We start from the raw sequence: 20,392 nt of genomic DNA on the forward strand, positions 1-20,392 counted from the left end.
GAAGGACATTTTGTGAAAAACAGGTTTAACTATCAACATAGTTGAGTGATTCACTGACACACCTACATTGAATCAAACCATTCTACCTACTACAAGTTTTTCTTGCTATGACCTGTCAAAACATGTGAAATGGAAGTTTTGTTTCAAATATAAAAACAAAGAATGAGACATGCCATTTCATTTTCCATTAAATCAAAAGTAGTTTATTTAACTTTGCCTTCTCTGTATAACTTTATTATAATAAGACACTTCTCTGCTTGTACATTGCTCCCTTGAACTAAAAATGGCAACATTTGTTGGTGGGAATGTAAGTTGGGGTAGACAAAACTTAGATACATACCAATATACAGACATGTGTGTATATTATGGTTCCATTAATAAAACCATAAATGCTAAAAAAAACTGTTTGAACCACTCCAGGTACCTTGGTAATGCTGGAAACATAGTACAATCTTTGAGTAATTTCTTTCTGGAATACACTAATTTAGTTTTCTTTTAACATGGGTACATAAAATAATGCGCACATCAACATTAAGAGTAAAGGAGGGATGAAGGACTCTTTGAGCCAGAGTTTAAGTGTACAGCGATCAATGTATAAACAGGCAAGGCAAGCTGCACCCATGGGTGTGTGTTCATGCTTAGAAGTGAGAAAAATAAAATATGTCCAACTTCACTTGCCTGCAGAAGAATGTATGATTAAATTACACACACAAAAAAAAGGGTGAAGTTCTCCACTGCGTGTTCATTTGGATGTTGAACATGTAAACACAGCTGAACGTATACATGTGGATGTATTTAAGAAACAGTAGAATTGTCTTAATGTTGGTTAAATCACATGTGGGCAAACAAGGCAGAAAAGTGCTTGCCATTCATGTTAAACCCCTCTGGTCCCCCACCCCTTCCCCCGAGTTATTATGCAAACACCGGAAAACGCACACATGCCACACACACATACACACCAGCACGCACACACGACGTACACAAATCATCAAATGCCCTACTCACAACATCCCATCTTCAAACTGTTGTCAGTAAACAAACACACCCCAACTTACAGCAGTGACAGAATTGATGCAGATGTATACATCGATTTTAGTTGGATTCCGCCTGTGTGCCATTTTTATGTATTTTAAGTATGATACAAACTATGTTTACATGTGTAATTCTACATCAATCCAAATATGTTCACAACACTCCAGGTCTGCATTATTTGTTGCGAGTGAAATCTTGGAAACTGTGTTGCAGCATTGTCCTGAAATCTATTAGTTTGGGCTTCTGGTTGTCCTGGAACAGCCATCCCGAGAACACACACTTTGAAAAGTACTTTGTCAGACTCAGAGCTCTTGGTATTAGTCCTTTCTCAGTGTGAGGAGTCTCCACAAGAGTACACAGAGGGGGTGTTTTAGTACAATATTCATCCTTATCTCTGTACTCTGGGCCCAGACAGAGTACCTGTCCTGATGCATGACATGTAACTTGCCCAAAAAAAACAAAGAAGAAAAAAAACTAAAAAAGAACTGCAAACATTTGATTGTTGTTATACTACAAGGAGTGCTTATTAGAACATATATTTAATTACCTATTGAAGCATAAACAACTTTTATGAAAGTCAAACTTTTTTTTTTCTTAATTCTAACATGACCTACATTTTCACTTAACTCGTTTCCCCCCCTCACAAGATCAATAGGTATTTTATCTTCGGAGGAAAAAAAAGTGTTTCCATACAAATGGAAGTCACTGAGGAAATAATGGTTGTTAAAATAAAGCCATTATATACATACAGTCTTGAAAGGGTAAACAAAACTCACAAATGAGAGAATAAAACTTGGGGAAACTGATGCAGAACTTAAGGAGGATGCTACGATGAGGCTAAAAAGCCATCATTTCCTAAAAAGGACCAACCACTACCAAATGAAATGTCAGAGCAGGTCAACAACTTTTTAGGGGTTGGGACAAAATCACACCATCTATCTGAACAAGCTGCAGAAACATTGATATTAAAGACAAATCAATGTGATCAATGCAAAGTGTAGGTGAGCACTAAGCAGTAGTACTTTGATGGGTCCTATCACAGTAATCATAGACATAGTTTGCAAGAGACCAAAAAGTCATCAAAAAGGGGATTTGGGGAATTTATTAAAAAGGTTTTTAATTACCTGCGTTTTAGAAGAAAATACCCACACCCCTAACATTTGCTGAGAGGTTGAAACTCATCTGACACAAGGCCAAAAAAAAGACACAAAGAGAAAACATCTTATGGTACATTGTTCACGTTAAAAGATGAAGCTGCAGCTTTTTCCCTTTGTGAGGGAAATGAGGGTAATGCAGCACTGCACTACTGAATACCACCCAAGGCCAAAGTGTGGTAGAAATATACACCGGTACATAAATATAAAAATTTGCCCAATCCATTTTTGCCAATTTAATCCCCTGTTTTTCGTTTTGCACCCACATGACTGCATGTGTTCTGTGTGTTCGTAAAGATGTCTGATTTGTGCTTGTATATGTGAGTGTGTGTGGATCTCTGTGTGAATGTCTGTCAAAACGTCGTGCACCTCCCATTTGCAGAACCACATGCTTGTTAAAATCCAACTGGGGTGAGGTTCTTGAGGGAAGATAAGGGAGGCAGGGGGCAGGAGGGGGCACAACTGAACGGAGAGCAAGAAGGAACAAACGGAGAAATTTACAATAACGGACGGTAGATAGTGGGTTGTTGCTAAGGTAAATACCATCTCCATGAACTGTTCAATGCACTAATATGTTTAGGGATGCCAACAGATAAGCCATGAAGTAATTATCAAAAAGGGATTAGGATGTAAGAGGGTGTTTTTAATGTGGGTGGGGTTCATCTGAAATGTTTTTCATCACTTCCTATTTTTTGGGGAGGGCCAGTTGCCACGCCTCTCCCCGCGGTTGCCTCCTCCATTTCCAGGACCACCGGGCGGCCCTCGTGGGCCTCTTCCTCCTCCTCCTCCTCCCCCTCCACCACCACCACCACCTCCTCCATGGTTGACCCTTCGGTTCTGTCGCTCCATGCCTGGACGCTGGCTTGAGAAGCTTCTTTTATTAGCCAAGGGCTCTTTCCCCGACATGTCTCGGTCGACCGCGCCACCACCTCCCCCTCCACCCCTTCCCACGTGGTGGGGATGGTGAGAAGAATAGGTCTTCCCCCCTCCTCCTCCCTCCCTGTCTCTGAACTCTGTGAAGTCGCTGCTCTCGGAGGCAGTCTCCCATTCCTCGTTGGCCTGGTCCGAGTTCTGGTTGGTGAAGTCGGGGGACTTTGCTCCGTGGCTGTGGTGGTGCTGGGGGTGCGTCTGTCCGGCGTTGCCCTGGTTGTAGTGGTGATGATGGTGATTATTTGCATTGCCGAGATGCCCACCACCACTGTTATTGTTGGTTGTTAGTGTGGTGTGGTTAGTATTTTGGGCATTGCCCGTGACAGGGGCTGAGGTGGGTGCTCCGTTACTGTCCTGAACTGAATTCAGGGAAGGGGAGGAGGGCCTTCCTCCACCGATGACCCCCACTCCTCCGTTGATGCGTGCTGCATTTTCTCGCTCCTTCAGTCTACGGAAGCGGGGGGGCTTGTCCTGCTGGTGCTGGGACCGCCCATGACGACGACGTCTGGGTGGGCGCTCAAACCCGCTGGGAGGGAACCCACGGTTAGTGGGAAGAGGAGCGTTTGGCCCTCCTGAGTTCGGCGTAGGATTGGGCGTAGGATTGGTCGAAGCTTGCTGCGTCACAACTGCGCTGCGTCCTCCATTTTCAGTGGAACATATACTGGCAGGAGGTGCAGCGGGCAGAGACGGCTGAGGGGGATTGGACCCCTGACTTTGAGTTTGACTAGCATCAGCTATTTTGTCTTTCTTCTCTCCTCCATTTCCTCCCCTGCCCGAGTCTTTGGGTCCAGAGGTATGAGGCGGGCCTTGTTGCTTTCGGGCTGAGCCTGATGACTTGGAGGACCCACCCTGAGAGGCGGGGCCGGGTCCGCCCCTGTGTCCCCCTGGTGGGCCTCCAACATTGCCACCACTTCGGTACACATTTCCTCCTCCACCTCCTCCTCCACCTCCTCCACCCCTGCCCCTCCTTGAGGGCACACCTCTCGGTGTAAATACCCGGGCCTGGGATCCTCTGGGTGGTGCAGATGACATGTTAACGCTGCCGGTGGCATTGGCGTTGTCAGAGCCATTCTTGCTGGGTTTCGGGTGTTCGTCCTTGTCAGAGGGGCCGAGGTCACTTGCACCGCTCTCACTCCCGGTCTCTGAGCCTCTCTCCCTCCTTCTCTTGGGGATTTCCTCGTACTCTGAGCCCTCGCTTCGGGTTTCACTGCGGTTCCTGGCTCTGGCCGGGTTATGCTGGGACCGATCCTGACCGTGCCGACCCCCGGCTCCCTCGCCCTTTGACTCGTGGTTGTGGCCACCGCCGACAGATGAACGGTAGTCTCTGCCGCTCCTGCCACCCATTCTGCCCCGACCGCCGGGAATGGGCCCAGCAGCGGCGGCGTAAGCGCCACGGAAACCACGGCCACGGCCGTAGAACTCTCCCCCTCGTCCGCGACTGACTCTGCTGCCTTTGGCTGGGACCCCATGGTGGTGGGGGGGGCCTCCTCCTCTCTCAAAGGAGCGGTCCCTGTCCCTCCTGGAGGAGGAACCTGAAAATCCTAAAGAAGTGGCATCTCCATCTTTGGGCCCTCTACCAGACCCGCCCCCCCCCCCTCCTCCCCCTCCTCCTCCTCCTCCTCCTCCTCCTCCTCCTCCTCGTTCTTTTCCTCCATTCCTGGGTTTGGCTGTCTGAGCTGGCTCATCTTTAGATGGAGCTGATGTGTTCTGGGAGGTGGAGGAGCCTTCCTGCTTCACCGAGGTGGTTTGGCTACTATCCTTCTCTTTATCCTTACTAAAGATATTCTTTTCTCCTCCATCAGCTTCACCTCCGTCTCTCTTCATCTCTTTCAGCACCGGCTTCTTAATTGGGCCGGCCCTCCTGTTGGCATTGCTGCCTCCTGTCTGGTTGGAGGGTTTGTGGTCCGATGGAGTGTTAGAGTCCTCCCCTCCACGGGAGTGGTTCCCACCTCCAGCATTGTTGGCCCTCCTACCATGAGAGGACCCCCCACCAGTATTGCTGCTTCCAGGTCGTGGGCCCCACTGGGTCTCTGTTTTGTGTTCCCGCCCCCCTCTTTGGTTTGGTTTAGCATGAGGGTGATGCTGCTGTTGCTGTTGCTGTTGCTGTTGCTGTTGAGTGCCATGTTGAGCAGGGGTTGGGCTAGGGGTCATGGAGGAATGGGGAGTGTATGCTGGGCCGGTTTTCTCCTGTTTCACATGGTTGTTACTGCCACTGTTGCCTCTTTCAGCCTGACTGTGCCCTTCACTCTCTCTCTGATTCGGGTGATGGTGCAGGACAGCTTTGACATTCCCATCTTCTCTGACAGAGGAGGAGGAGGAAGAGCAAGAGGATGAGAGGGAAGGTTGGTTGATTGGGGGAGAAGAGTCAGTCTTCTTAGCAGGCGCCTCAACAACCCTGTCTCTGTTGTTGTCTGGCTTATGGCCATGGAGAGGGAAGTGAGGCTGCTGAGGGTGGTGGCTGTGATGGTGGTGGAGATGAGAGTTGCTCTCAATTGGGGGATGTTCAGTACGGCCGTTGCGATCATAGTGAGGGTGAGGGGCTCCCCATATCTGTCCCTGCTGAGACCCTCGTGGAGGTCCTTCTTCCTGGTGGGTGTAGGCGTGCTGCTGAATTCCCCTCTCCGCCCTCTGTTGTTGGTGGGGATGCATCCTCGCACCCTGGTCAGGGAAGTTGCTGTAGTTGCCCCGCCCACTCATGTAGTGATGAGGGTGGTGGCCCTGGGTCCCAACTTGATTGCCAACTAGCGGCGGTGTCTGATTGGATGTCCCAGAGGTGGAGCTGGGCTGCTGAATGGGTCCCAATCTACCCTCTTGAATGCGATGAGGAGGAGTGTCGCTCCTTGGAGAAAGATTGAAAGAATACTCAATTAATACATTTAAAAAATGCTCAGTTCAACTGTATTACAAAATAACTTTTATTCTCGACACTTTGAGCATAAAAACAGGCGTATCCTTACCTGGGCCCTTTGGCCACATCGTCATCCTCCAATGCCTGCTTCTGTCTGAGTGGGGAGGTTAGTCCACGGCCCTCTACTCCACCAGGGAATACCTCCTGCCCCCAGGCCATCTTAGGATCCATAGGGGGGGTCCCACGGTGAGGGTGCCCAGGATGCTGTTGCTGCCTATCAAAGGGGTCTGAACCAGACCCCCCTGAATCAGACCGTTCACGCCCAATAAGCCCTGTAGAAGTAAATCATTATTTTTCAAGAAAATATCTAAACGGATAATGTAAAAAAAAAAACAAGACATATTGTTGACTTTACTTCACTTTCTGTATTATGATAGTATTATTTAATCTAATTACTTTACCAGCATTACACCGGAGTTATTTATCTTCAAAGCATCAACTCACCAGACGGGTGCATGCCTGCTGAATAGTAGTCCATAGGTGGAGGGCGGCCCTGCATCATGCGGGGGTCCATGTAGGGCATCATCATCCAGCGAGGGTCGAAATTCATTGGCAGGGGCGGGGGTCGAACCATGTTGCCGGGTTGATACATGGGGCCACCCTGCTTAGGTCCAGGGCCTGGCTGGGGTGTTGAACCTGGTGAAGGACCCTGCTGAGGCTGGGGGGACAGCTGGCTTTGTGAAGCCTGGCTGTGCTGCTGCTGCTGCTGTTGTTGCTGCTGCTGCTGTTGCTGCTGCTGCTGCTGCTGCTGTTGCTGCTGCTGCTGCTGCTGCTGCTGTTGTTGTTGTTGTTGTTGTTGTTGCTGTTGTTGTTGTTGTTGTTGCTGCTGCTGCTGCTGCCACTGCTGCTGCTGCTTCAGGAGCTGCTCCTAGATGGAAACAGAACGCAAAACAGAGCATCAATATTTAACAACAGGAATATCAGAAATACCTACTAAAAGGCATGGCTGTATTTGTAGTAATAGACATAGCTTTTATGGTTATTATATGTTGGTATTAATAAGATGTACAATGAGCGAAACTCATTTGCGACATAAGTACGGATCCTAACCTGCTGCTGCCTCTGAAACCGAGGTGGAAGAGACTTCTGGTACTTCGAGTAACCCTGGCCTGGAGGACCTCCAGCTTGACGACTTGCTCCCCCTCCGATATTCTCCATCTTCACCGGGTCTACTCCTCTTTCACCTCCACTACTAGCACGAATGTGTGTGGCGCTAACGGCCTCTTCCTTGGTTTCCTCTGGTAAAGGCACGTCCAGTGCGGGCTGCAGGGGCTGTGACACAGCCGGCTGGGGACACTGTGGCGCTTCTGAACCAAGACAGAAGGTTGAAAGGTTGAAAGGGGGCATTAATCAATATGTGGAGGCTTTATATAAAAACTGCTATATTTTAAAACATAAGAAAGACGTATCACATGTAAGTGATCCTAATAATAGAACAAAGAAACTGACCTGCACTGGAGTCATAGCTGCTGCTGTTGCTGCTGGCTCGCTGACGTTCGATGATTCCAGGACTGGACCCCGGCTGGACAAGCAGCACTGGAGGCTCCTCGGGGTCAACACAGGGGGATGGGGGCTGGCTGATGTTAGGGGAGGATGCAGAGGCTGAAATAGATGGACAAGGGCTGCCTCCTGTGGCAGCAGTAGAGTTTCCATCCAGACTGGGGCTTTTACATTCGCTACCACCGTCTGTGTTGCTGCCCAGCTGCTGTTGCTGCTTCTCGTCCAGCCTCTTCAGCTTCTCTGCACAGGCTGCACGTCTCTCTTCCTCCATCCTACGTTCTTCCTCCTCGCGGCGGCGACGGGCTCGCTCTACAGCAGCAGAGATCTCAGTGGAGGACTGCTTCCTGCGCTGGCGCCAAGTCTCATCCTCATCGTTGTCCTGAGGCTGGGCATTTGGAGAGGGGCCTCCTGGTGCTGGCTGGTGCTGGGCGGGCAGAGGCTTCCCCAGGCCTTGAGAGGTACCCTGGTTTTGGGCCCGGTCCTGAACAGTTGAAAATGGATTGCTTTATTATGCTGTTTTCTAACTGTCTAGATCAGTGCTTTTCAGAGACTGTGGGCCTACCTTCAGAAAATGCTGGGATAAAAGCACCTCCACAGCCCCCACCTTAGTATTCCCAATTTGTGGATACAAATGGGATCATATTTGTGTTTTTGATCCCACAGATACCGAACAATTTTGCAAAAATATTTGTTATGTCTTGTAAATTGCACTGTTGAGGAAACCTGCTGTCTAAGTCTTCCATATATTACATAATGACACCTTAGTTGTGTATATGTTATGACAATAAACCTGTGGATCTTGAACTATCTCTCTAACTAAACCCACATTTTCGCTATTCTTTGTGATCCTCCTTAAATAGCGTATTCATTATAATTTCTATTCACTGAGCCTTCCCTGAAACTGTTTGGACGCCCCCTCCCGTGTGAACGCCCATCTAACATTTTGAAAACCTCTGCTCTAGATGAATACATAAACCAAAAGAAAACTCAAAAAGCCAACTGAAAAACTAAGAATGACGTATTCATAAGACCCGGGACAAGGATGAATTAACGACAGAAATGATATGTCTATGAGGCGCTATCTGGATGGCTACCTGTCGGTAAAAGGAGTAAGGCCCTTGTCCAAGGAGCGGCCCAGGTGGGGGGGAGGGCTGCTCCCGGGGACCACCCAATCCAGGCCTGCACCGCTGTATACAGGCAGACAGTTAGCCATGCTCCACCACAATAATCTACACTGACAAAAACACACACTAACACATCGCTGACCACCAATAAGTCTTTGCTTAACAGAACGCCCAAAATGGCCTGTGCTGGACATCACGTCTTTCACAGCGTGAATAACAGTTTTTGCTTTTGGTCGGCATGCTACCTGGAAGTTTGTTGGTGCGCCTTGGCCTCCCACGCCAGCGCCTCCCTCCTCGGCCCATCCTGGCTTGCTGGAGGGGGGTTGCGGACCATTGTCAGCATTAGAGGGGGGAGTGCAGCGAGATTCTCCGCCGCTGTCCGAGGCTCGAGAGCGAGAGGCTGCAGGGGGAGCATCCTGGGACCTCTGCTGCTCACTGAGGACAAGAAACATGTTTGTCAAATTAATTATAGTTGCATAATATAATCCCATCTTTGTCAATAAAACATTATTGACATAATTTGAATTGATCTTATGCCGTCTGTACTTGGTCACATACCGTAATTCATTCTTACTCTCGGATCTCTCCTCTTCCCCCTCTTCTTCTCCTTCATCATCACTGAACTTCAACTTGGCAGAGTAATCAATTTCCTCATGAGCGCCTGTTAAAAGCAAAAACATAACATTAAAAACACACGAAAACATTGAAATCATGTTTGGATTATGCGATCGTAGTGACCTATGATTGAATCAAATGGTCATAACCTCCTTTATTATATAGCGGAAGGTGCCGTTTTCTACATTCCACATGACTAAAGATTCCTTTTTCCAGTGCATTTGTTGGGAAACTGTTTATCCTTCTTAGTGTGAAATTATCATTATCCAATCAGGACATTTTTAGTTACAGGTTCCCAATAGAAAAACCTATTAACAGGTTGGTTATACATTTGTAAATAAGCTTTTTTTGTTTTACCGGCCCATCCGTCATCTCCGTCGTGGTCCAGCTCGTCTAGCTCCTTCAGGTCATCCTGCTTTAGGATAGAGGGTCGCTTCGGCCCCTCTCCACCTCCTTCACGTTGGCCGCCCTGAGGAACAGCCTGCCTGAACCTGAGAAAGGGAACAACTTCCTTTTAATTGAACAGTTGATTAACAAAAAGTGTCTCCCCAAAGGGTCAAATATAATGGATTATATTTTTTAAAGAAACTGTCATCAAGTGGCAAAATATTAGCTTAAAGGTCACATGTCATGGCCATTTCCACTGATCATAATTCCATTGTTGAGGTCTACTAGAATAGATTTATACTGTGCAATTTTCCAAACTCACATTGGTTTCTCAAACAGCATCTCTGTAAAGTATGTGTATTCACTCTCTCCACTAAACGGCTCGTTGCAGCTCTTGCCCCCCCCCTCCCTGTGAGCCCAGTGTGCTCCGATTGGTCGGGACCAGTCGGGACGTTGTGAATCGCGCTGAGCTCCGTGGAGGTGTGATTTCCTTGTTTAGCGATACACAGCGAAACACAGCCAAACTCACCCTGAGCACACACAAAGTCACAGCCGAAGTAAAAACAATAAGTGTGGCTTGATATTGAGTAAGAAAAAGGTTGATAAACGCTGTGAGAATGGGTCTGCCGAGAGAATTTCGCCGCGATCCCAACTGTCTGTCATCAGCCTGCAGCCAGGGAGGAGAGATCAGCAGAGCTGCCTGCACTGAGTGTGTGAGGAAGTCAGTGGATTGGTCAATTTGGACCAATCAGCGGGGGCTTAACGTAACGGCTCCGCGGACGTAACGTAACGGCTCCACGGATTGGTCCATTTCTTTCCGGGGACGACATGACATCATGATGTGCCCGGAAGAATCAAATGGACAGTGATGTATCTCCAACGAGGCGTTTTGGGGAGGTATTTTCTGTTTTAGAGTTTTACTCCCTACATGGTGTACTTTGAGGGTTTTGACTCTGCACACCGTTTACATGCATAAAAACCTTCATAACACACAAGGGGACGGGCAATAACCGGGAAAGCATGACATGTGACCTTTAATAATGGCACATACCTTGGCGGGGGCCCTTCCCCGGGTCCCGGGTACCTGTAGGGCCCCTGAGGGCCATAAGGACCCGGAAAGGGCAGGTAGGGAGGATACATCTAAAAACGAAAAAAAGAGATCAGGTTAAGATTCAAGAGTGTTCTTAGACTATGCTATTGCATTCTATAGACTTTAATGTCAACACCAAACACATAATAAAATAGACTGCAACACAGTTGTGTAGCGTGAAAAACAAGATATATTAACCAAAAACAAATACTAGAATATTTGCTAGAAATCAACCAGGAAAACAATAAGAAAACGTACGAATGGAGGCATGATCCCTCTGTATTGCGGGAACCCAGGTCCCACAGGGGGCTGGGGTAGTGGCAAGGCAGGGCTGCCTGCGGGAGGGTTCCTAGGTGGCCCGTGGGACTGAGAGTTCGGAAGGGGGACCCCAGCTGCCCCATCCATCACCAGAGCCCCACCAAGGCCACCCTCCACTGCCCCCTCCCCAGACAGGGTGGGCGCCATGGGTCGGCCCCCACCGTCCCGCCAACTTGTAACGTCTGAGGACAGAGAACACAGAGCGGTCAGTATCATTTAAATGTCCAAATGAAATAAGGTAAGAGAAAGATAACACAACTTATTATTTTAAATAACACAAAAGTAAAATTGTATTTATTTTGTCTCATTCCCTAATTAAATGTAGAGTTAGCAAGCGCATACCACCCAGGCATAAAGTAAACTTTAAAAAAACACTTGTTGTATTCTCTCTCGTAAGAGAAGTCTTCCAATCCCAACTGACTTAATTAAATGACGAGCCATTGATTCATATTGGGTATTAAGCAAGCATCACTCACTCTGGGGGCGGAGGTTTGGTACGGGCCCATACCACTGATCTGCAGTGCCCGGTTCTTTGCCAACTTTGTCCTGGTCGCCAGCCGCCTGCAGGGTGGGAAATTCCTCGCGAGAGAATGGCGACTGTTGGTTTAATGCCTTTCCACCTGTAGAAAGTTGCTAGGTCAATGTATTTTTTTTAAAAAGGGGTTACAAAAAGCTTATTCCAACTTCCTTCTTATTAAAGTCAAAAAGTAAGACTCACCATCCCCTTGTGTTCCATGTGTACCACTGGCCTGTGCCCAAGACCTTGCCCCTGCGGCCTGGGTTGAAGCTGGCACCAGAGGCTGTGGGGGAACACACACAAACAATGAGCCCCATATGATACATGTCAACTCTCCACAGACATTATCATGCAAGCCAAGGATTTTGCATTCACGTCACTGGGACAGTCTGTACCTCTGAAGCTGGCGGGGTTCTCGGGCGGATCGGTGCAGGTGTCGGTGAAGCCACAGGCTGCTGCAATTCCGGCTGCGGTGCTGGCGATGCATCGGTACTGAGAGAAAGAAAAAAAAGTCATAAACCACAGAATTAGACAGGATAGCCTGGGAAAAATTATACCGTAAAACATTTTTTCCCACAACCAATTCTGATAACTTGGATGTTGCAGGGGGAGTTGGGGGTTTAAATACCTCTTTGGGTCCGCTGCTTGTTCCTGTTTGCTTGCCCATCCTGAGCCGTCTTTGGGAACGAGCGAGACGTTTGGATCGTTGCCTTTGTTCTCTGCCTTCAGACTGGGCAGGTTGGCAGGTGGTGGCATACGCCGTGCGGAGGCAACTTTACCAAGAGACTGCAGGCCATGGCGGGGGGGAACTGATATGGGGAGGAGGAGGAGATCATTAGCACAGATGGACCACTGAAACCCGAGACCAATTCTATCTACTGGGTCTAAGGACCTTGTACAATGCAAGTGTCTAAGAACGCTAAGGATGCTACACACACTGTAAAGCCCCCTGAGACAAATGTGTAATTTGTGATATTGGGCTATATAAATATAATTTGATTGATTGAAGGAGCGGCTTGATGACAAGGATAGCGTTTGCTGGATACAATATTAGGATATATATAAGGCTAGAAGCTTGGAAGTTTCAGTCTGGTGATTCTGATGAATATGGATTATAAAAAGGCTATCTAGATGTTATTAAAAACCTTCAGCAAACCCACTTCAATTACAGTTTGTGAAGAGGTATTAAGATATTGATGCTCACAGAAGCAAGAAATTTCATTACATTCTGAAAAGTGAAGCTGTGCTGAATATCAATCCATCATTTGTCTCCTTCCTTAAAGCTCAGAGAAACCAAAGCAGTGCATGGCTTCACTATGTAGGAGGAGGAAGTCTGTAGTCGGACAGCTGCTTAGATCTAGTGGGGAGCTTCTGAATAAAACATCGACTGGGGACTCGGCACAGAAGTCAAACAGCGTCCACAAGTAAGCCTCTGTCTCAGGTCAGGCCCAGTGGCCCCCAGGCTCAGCTCAGCTGACATGTGAGCCAGTCACCCTATGAGTACCTGGATTCATATTCATGCTTAATTTGTATACCACTAAAGATAAGCAAAACATTCTAGAAGACAATGTTTTTTCTCTCGCTGAGATTACTGTTGAGTCCTTAAAACCAGGTTGGCAGGCAGTTGAGAGATGCATCAGAGCTATTAGGGAGACAGTGGGATAATGCATCAAAGTTGCGGTTCTTGGTGTCGGGAGACAACAAACCCACTTTTAATCAGAGCCAACGGGTGAATACAACTGTGGGCAGCAGATCTGTCTTTTAAGCCCAGATCTGATTCATTACAAAACAAGTCGCACAACTTTAGTGACAAAATTAAATTAAAGTGGCAGAATGTAAAAAGAGCCTGTGAGGAAAGCGATATTGTAAACTAATACCCAGCGTAGAAAGACAGGTTGGCATCCATTACAGTAGATATGTGGTGTGACAATGAAAGCTTGAACATGACCAAGCCAAAGATACTCACCAACAGGCTTTTGTGTTTCAAGGCTCTTTCCTTTGTATGTATCAAACAGGTTGAGAGACGCATACTTGGTTTTGCCTTCCTTCCCCTTTGCAGTTTGCCCAGAGCGCTCTGACATTGCGCTGTCCGCTCATTGAGTATGGTGAGCCCTGAGACTGGGGAGGAGAGAGAGGCAAAGACATAGAGATTGGAATCCAGGTACTCATAGAAAGTGAAAGGAAAAAAAGTGCTGATTATACAAGCCTTCAGTGTGCGAAAAAGTACACGTCACACCGTCTGGGACGTGTTATTTACAATATCGGACAAGTAGATCTGTCAATTGACAAGTGACGTTGATACATTCAGTTTACAAAAGGCAGAACCCATTCGCAAATTGTACGTGTCCGCCATTGTTCGTTTAGAAATGTTAGTTTCGGTTCTGCTTGTCGATTCCTAAGGAAATGCATCTCGCCGCTTTCTGTAGTTATACGGGGGCGGGGCGGGAAGTGTCGCACAGTGGCAAAGTTGGGAAGCAAAACTCGGTTCCGAGTAAGAACAAATAACAATTGTCCGGTACCGGGATTAAGAGTTGTGAGGACAAGAGGCGAGGCCGAGTCCCGCGGACTGCAGCTCTCTCATATGCTCCGTATCAGCTGATCGCTGCAGCTCAGCGTCTCTCTCTCTCTCTCTCTCTCTTTCTACACACAGCGGATCCGCTGCCCGTTTAACAGCCTCATCTTTGTCAAACTTTCTTATGTTCTTTCTCTAACACGTAATGAAGGTTATTAAGCGTTTTAGCTTGTGTGTTGTTAATATTGACCACCATTTCCTTTATGAAGTGAAGCAGCCTCCCTGTCTGTGTCCTCGCGCTGTCCTCACATCCCCTGACCCCCAGACTCGGAGGAGCACAGGGATGTCAGTATTGTTTATGAAGCAGGGTATAGAAAGTACATTATTGAAATGAAAATACTATTTATTTACTTTTACAAACAGTGAGCAGCTGCAGCATGTGTATTACAGGACATGTGTAAGCGTCTTTGAGTTGTAGAAAAGTGCTAGGCCTATAGGCCATAAATATAATGTATTATTATTATTAGGTTATGTCCTATGTGTTGAACATGTGTGGTTGGACTGTGTCTCACAGGCAGGTTGCAGTGTAACATCAGAGGAGACTGGGCCAATTGTACATTCTCAAACTGCACCACTTAGAACTAACTAAACAATGCATAGATTATTTTTATATAATTGTATTCACTAACTGTAAGAAATCAAACAGTATGAAGTGATTTGTAAATAGGAATACAGATTTGACTTAATGTTTTCATAAATATATTTTTCTCCCAGTTTGTCATGGGACTTATTTTTACCCTCTCAAAGAACCGGAATCGAGAACCGAAAATAACCGGAATCAAAAAGCAGAACCGGAATCGTTAAAATCCAAACGATATCCAACCCTATGTGTGATGCAGTAAAATCTTACCGCTGACTTACGTTAGCGGTGTCGTAAAAAACCGTGGGAAAATGTAAAATACGATGACGAAGAAGAAGATTCCAGTGGCCCCAATTTTTGTCCATTCTGGACAAGTGAAAAATGTATTCGGACAAGTAAATTGCCAAACTCACTTGTCCATGGACAAGTACTCTCTTAAAACTTTTTCTCACACTGAGCATGCATTGAAAACAACCAGCAAAACAGAAAATGCATGACAAATCAAAACATCCAGAACATGTGTTCTGATTTACAGATTAAAATAAGGGATCTGGACGTGGTATTGTCAAGCAGTCAACTTGCAGTAGAACAGTGTAAAGCACAAACCTACAACTCAAGGTTAAATATCTTTATCAAGGTGATTCAGTGTTTCCCCTAGGATGGAGTCATAGCAGCGGTGCTAAGGCACGTGGGCCTAGCAAAATGTGAGCGCGGAGCGAGTGGAATTTGTTTGGGTTTGTGCGGGCAAAGTGCGCCCCGCCAATATGTTTATATGTGTCTGCCAGCACAAGAAAGGCTCTTGAGGCTCTACAGGTGTACTTTGCTAAATCACCTTTATTGAACATACAGTAACACAAATACACATCCACATAACAAACAATCAAAATAAAATGTATGCAATTTAATTATTTTGTCCTGCTTTATTTGGGGGTGGACCTCACATCCTCTAGGGGGGTCCGGGGGCATGCACCCCAGGGACGATTTATTTTTATTTTTTTCAATGTTGAAGTTGCATCAATCTGGTGGACTTTCAGCACAAAATGAATTTATGGATACAGCTCTCAACACTCGTATGAAAGGGATTTGTATACTTTTCAATAATCCAAACATCTTAAGAATATGATCACAACCAATAAGAAATAATTTAAACTTGTTTATTCTTATGTTACCTAGTTAGTAGGGCTGCTCAATTAATGGTATTTTAATCACAATTACGGCTTGCAACGATTACGAAAACAACGTAATGGAAATAAAACGATTATTTTTTTATTATTGGTTTTTCAGTTGAATTATATTTAAATTCAGGGTAACCAACTGTTACAAACATACGGTTCACATTTTTCTCTCCAATAAATTGATGTTTTCAAAGTAAATGGATAATCGTTTTTAATAATCGTGATATCAATTATTGACCCAAATAATCGAGATTATGATTTTTGCCATAATTGAGCAGCCCTACTAGTTAGTATTCTTTCTTTATACATATTTTACTAATCACTCCCCTTTTAAACTTTTTGTACTGTCCTATAGTACACATTGGAATGATTTTTTACAACTATATTAAATAGATAAAAGGTGTGCTCTCTCTAGCTCACAGAGGCTGTGTGCTCCTCCGTGGCGATGACGCGAGCTCCACGTATTATTATTTTAATGTATAAAAAAATATATACCTCGTAGCAGCGGCGTGCGTACATTCAGCAGCTGAATGTATATAGGGGAAACACTGTGATTCTTAAAAAAATACAGTTGTATTTAACTTTCCATATAACCCAGTTCTAGTGCCAACTATAAAGACTCAATACCAATCCACACAAAGATTTGAGGCTTTTCTGACTTATTGAAGCGAAAATACTGCCAACAATTCCACTAATTACCATTCACAATGCAATATTTATTCATTGTGGAACCTGTTAATCACATGGGTAGTCAATAAAACCACAGAAATGTCTTGTTGACCAGTATGCACTTTAATGATGTACTTGCAAATTGATTAAAAAAAATATACAAAAAACACCTTTTAATGCCAGCATCCTTTATTCATTTTCATCCGATACATTTAGTTTAATAAAGTATTTGATGACATTGACAAAGGAATGCTTTGGCCTTCTACATTTACCAGTTTGGTAAAGACATTTCTGCATTTCAACACAAACAGAACTAGAACAGTGCATGACTACACACTTTATTACAAGAAACACTGTACAAAAGAGAGGGAAAAAGCTGAGCCATGGTCTCTATGGCAACACATAATAAATGATATTCTTCTATGCCATCTCTTGGCTCCATGGCAACTGCCAGGCCTTTAGCTTGAATTAATTTTACTGCATATCAATAAAACACACAGTGCTGACATCTGTCCAATTCAGAGTGATTTGGCTGCATCAAGCAGGTTAAACAACTGAACCCACTCCATCCTACTCCCATTAGGAACAAATACTGAGAACAGATGATGCTCATCAGATTATTATTCTACAAATAACATTAGTAATTTAGTATGAGTCAGGGCTAGAGTTGAAAATGACATTGGAATTCGACAAGTCAATTGAAGTTTGGATTACATTTCTAAAAAGCAAAACGTAACTGGTACAAGTATGTGTATATATATATATATATATATATATATATAGTCATGTGTGTTTTTTTGTAAATATTTATATATAAACGTCTATATGTATGGCTGTAGCTATGCATATTTAGCAAACTTTTGTCCTAAATGGCACTCTTAAAATGACAAAAACAGAAACAATGGGTATGAATTTTGAAGTGTAGTTCTTAGCGTGCGTGTATAATCCTTTGACCTGGTTTAATAATAACAACAAAAAAACAATTTTGTTCACTATCTTTCAATGATTTGATGAAAAGATGGGAGCTAATCCACATGGTTCCTTACCAGAAGAACAATTGAACTAAGGCTTTAGCTACATATATTTTGTGGTGTTATAAATAACCAATCAACATTTAAATGTATACAAAGAAAAATAGTATGTTGTACCCTAAATCATGATATCAACAGTTAACCAGAACATCAAGTCTCTCTTAAAAGATGGCTGTAACAACGTTCATATCGCTAGCTATATGATGAACAACATTGGTGTGAATATGTAAAGTCAAATAAACAATTTCAATCAGGATATATGAATATGAAACCAGAATTATAAGCAATGCTACAAAACGCGAACGTACAGCCTTTACTGCGTACAGATAATCCTCCAAAACGCACGATGTTTGCAATACTCACACACACATCGAGCAGCAACATAATAAACACTAAACAACCAAATGGCTACCGGTAGCACATTTGCGCCGTGCCACAATACTCAAATGAGATTAGAAAATTAGGTCGTGGGATGGCTAGTCAACTACATGCTGTATGGGGATTAACGGGGGCCAACACTTGTAAAAAGCCATAACTGCAGCAACGTTTACCACAAAGAGGCCCAACGAAGCTAGCGTTAACCACAAACACGAACATAGTAAGGCAAAATCAGCCGGTAGCAAATGCACTTGCCACCAAATAGTCAAACATCGAACTACTGAAGCCCCAGGCGTAAAAATACATCTTTATTGCGGTGCTAATTTATGTTAGCGTGCTAACACAGGCCCTGGTGTTCCCGTTGGGAGGGGGACTGCGTTGGTGTTTCATAATGCTTTCTCAACACCTTGCGGTAACATTAGCTTCTATCTATTCAACTCTGTGAGGTGTTGCGTTTTGAATCACACAGCGACATCGCGAATTGGCGTTATCATCGACGTTGATGTTTATTTATCGTTTGAAAGAGGCAAAGGAAAACGCTGAAAAAAAACCGATTTTATTAAGAGAACAAAACAAAATGGCGGTGTAGACGGGCCCGGTGCATATCAACGTTAATATAACCGACTGTGTAGCATAACTTCGCTTTAACAAAGCACACTTTCCATCATACAGCTAATATATATAGAGACACTGGATAAGGGGAACCTTTAGGATTATCGTTTTGAAATATATAAATAATAATAAAACGCCAATGTATCGCAGACTGACAGTGTTTTAGCAAGCATCCTGCGCTAACGTGTATCCGCTAACATTAGCTACGCAGTGGATCGTTAGCAAAACATACATTTTACATTATTTCAACAAAGAGCTAACTTTTAAACCAGCTTCACCAGAAATGTGATATAAATATGGAGATTAAAACAACTATTAAACTCAATCATTTGCTATGACAAACGTTAAGCACTTAGCCAAGCTAGGCTAACAAGCAACAACAACCAAGACACACAAAAATAAGACTGCCCCTCCGCAAAACATCCACGGGTTAGAAAAAACCTGTGTCCAAGGCTAATAGTGAGGATTTCTGCCAACTTCAATGTATCTAATCGGTGTTTGCATTAAAACATGCAACATTTTCCGGCCACTGACCTGGTCTTGTCCCGACTTGTCTCGAGGTTGTATCGCAGAATGAGGTTAGCTAATGCTATCTTGTAGCTTTCTAGCAAGTGACCCAGCTAGCTAAGCAACGTTATCCTCCTGCATAGTCAAACACATACGGTCTTTGCAGTAGATCGACCAACAAAGAAATCAGTTGTACCATACAGACAAATAAGGTGTTCGGCTGCTTACTTGCAATCCTTTTCTCTTTTTTTGGCCCAAAAAATAAAGGAAAAGGGGTAAAAGAAAATTGTAATACTGGACTCGATCCGTCACCTAAAGAGCCGTCAACGGCTACTGGGTAATTTCGTGAGATGGAAGCCGTTTGGGACAGTTAGGAAAAGACGCTTTAGAATAAACGTTTACGTATTAACTTTACTGTGGATGGAATATGTATTCAAATAAAGGTGCTTTGCTATACATTTTTTTAATGTAATTTATCAATTTCTTTTAACTGTCACAATTAGGGATTTCCAAAATGTGAAATGTGAAGGGTTGGTCAGATTACTTTGAAATTAACTGAGTTACTGAAAAAGGTACAAGGCAATCTTTGTGATTAACATTTTATCTGAATATCCTTGGATTACTCCCAAATCAAACATTGTAAATATTGCACCATACTGTAAAAATCGACTCAGCCAGAAAAAAAAAAGATCCATACAGGATCATTTTTTCAATAAAAATAATATAATATGTATATAAAAAAAACAAAGTTTACAGTTGGTCAAATGTACATGATTTAGTGGTGTAAAGTAACTAAGTACATTTACTCAAGTACTTGAGTTAAATATTGTACTTTTACTCCATTACGTTTATTTAGTAACTTTAGTTTCTTTGCAGATATAGAATAATGATTAACAATAAGATCAACACTTAAAAAATACTTAGATACACCTCGATTAAATTCACAATTAGCTGACATTAGTTTCAAGTTTACCAGCTTGACAAACACATCAATAGTTATAACCGAAACATTTAATATATGATTCTGAAGTAGGCCAATCTTCATAATGTTACTTTTTAAAATGTTACTTTTACATGACTTTTACTTGTAAAAGTAGGCCTATTCCTATGGTTTTCCTACTTTTACTTAAGTAGAAAATCTGACTACAAAGTGCCACCTTTGATTAAATTATCCTTACAAAATCCATACTTGCACGAATTGAAGGTGTACTGTGTCTATCCTGTGAGAAGGGCTTTTAATTGCATTAGTTATCATGAAAAACAACTTAAAAATAGCCAGATTTTAAGATGTCA

The 20,392-nt window shown here is 44.2% G+C and overlaps 1 protein-coding gene across 2 annotated transcripts; it reads right to left on the reverse strand.

Moving 5' to 3' along the window:
• Positions 1-175: 175 nt before the first annotated feature.
• On the reverse strand, positions 176-19,439 carry prrc2a (proline-rich coiled-coil 2A). 2 transcript variants are annotated; one of them, XM_071204813.1, is made up of 16 exons: positions 19,328-19,439; positions 13,542-13,693; positions 12,204-12,384; positions 11,971-12,067; positions 11,777-11,858; positions 11,535-11,678; positions 10,999-11,240; positions 10,702-10,790; positions 9,621-9,754; positions 9,207-9,309; positions 8,894-9,083; positions 7,474-8,005; positions 7,075-7,331; positions 6,469-6,892; positions 6,074-6,296; positions 176-5,955 (listed from the first exon to the last, which is right to left on the reverse strand). In XM_071204813.1, exons 2-16 carry the CDS (start codon positions 13,654-13,656, stop codon positions 2,865-2,867), a joined length of 5,904 nt encoding a protein of 1,967 aa, XP_071060914.1. In that variant the 5' UTR covers positions 13,657-13,693; positions 19,328-19,439; the 3' UTR covers positions 176-2,864. The 2 variants fall into 2 exon arrangements, with proteins under 2 accessions (XP_071060914.1, XP_071060915.1); XM_071204814.1 differs by lacking the exon at positions 19,328-19,439 and adding an exon at positions 19,127-19,309.
• Positions 19,440-20,392: the final 953 nt, after the last annotated feature.

This window comes from Pseudochaenichthys georgianus, chromosome 11, assembly GCF_902827115.2.
Source record: "Pseudochaenichthys georgianus chromosome 11, fPseGeo1.2, whole genome shotgun sequence".
Taxonomy (NCBI): domain Eukaryota; kingdom Metazoa; phylum Chordata; class Actinopteri; order Perciformes; family Channichthyidae; genus Pseudochaenichthys; species Pseudochaenichthys georgianus.

What these genes read in the sequence shown, in the direction of transcription:
- prrc2a (XM_071204813.1), bottom strand. Translation starts at nt 13,656, where the DNA reads ATGTCAGAGCGCTCTGGGCAAACTGCAAAGGGGAAGGAAGGCAAAACC. An exon ending in TGAAACACAAAAGCCTGTTG is followed by an intron (nt 12,385 to 13,541) that starts GTGAGTATCTTT and finishes TCCCCATATCAG; the next exon opens with TTCCCCCCCGCCATGGCCTG. An exon ending in GAGAGTAAGAATGAATTACG is followed by an intron (nt 9,084 to 9,206) that starts GTATGTGACCAA and finishes TCTTGTCCTCAG; the next exon opens with TGAGCAGCAGAGGTCCCAGG.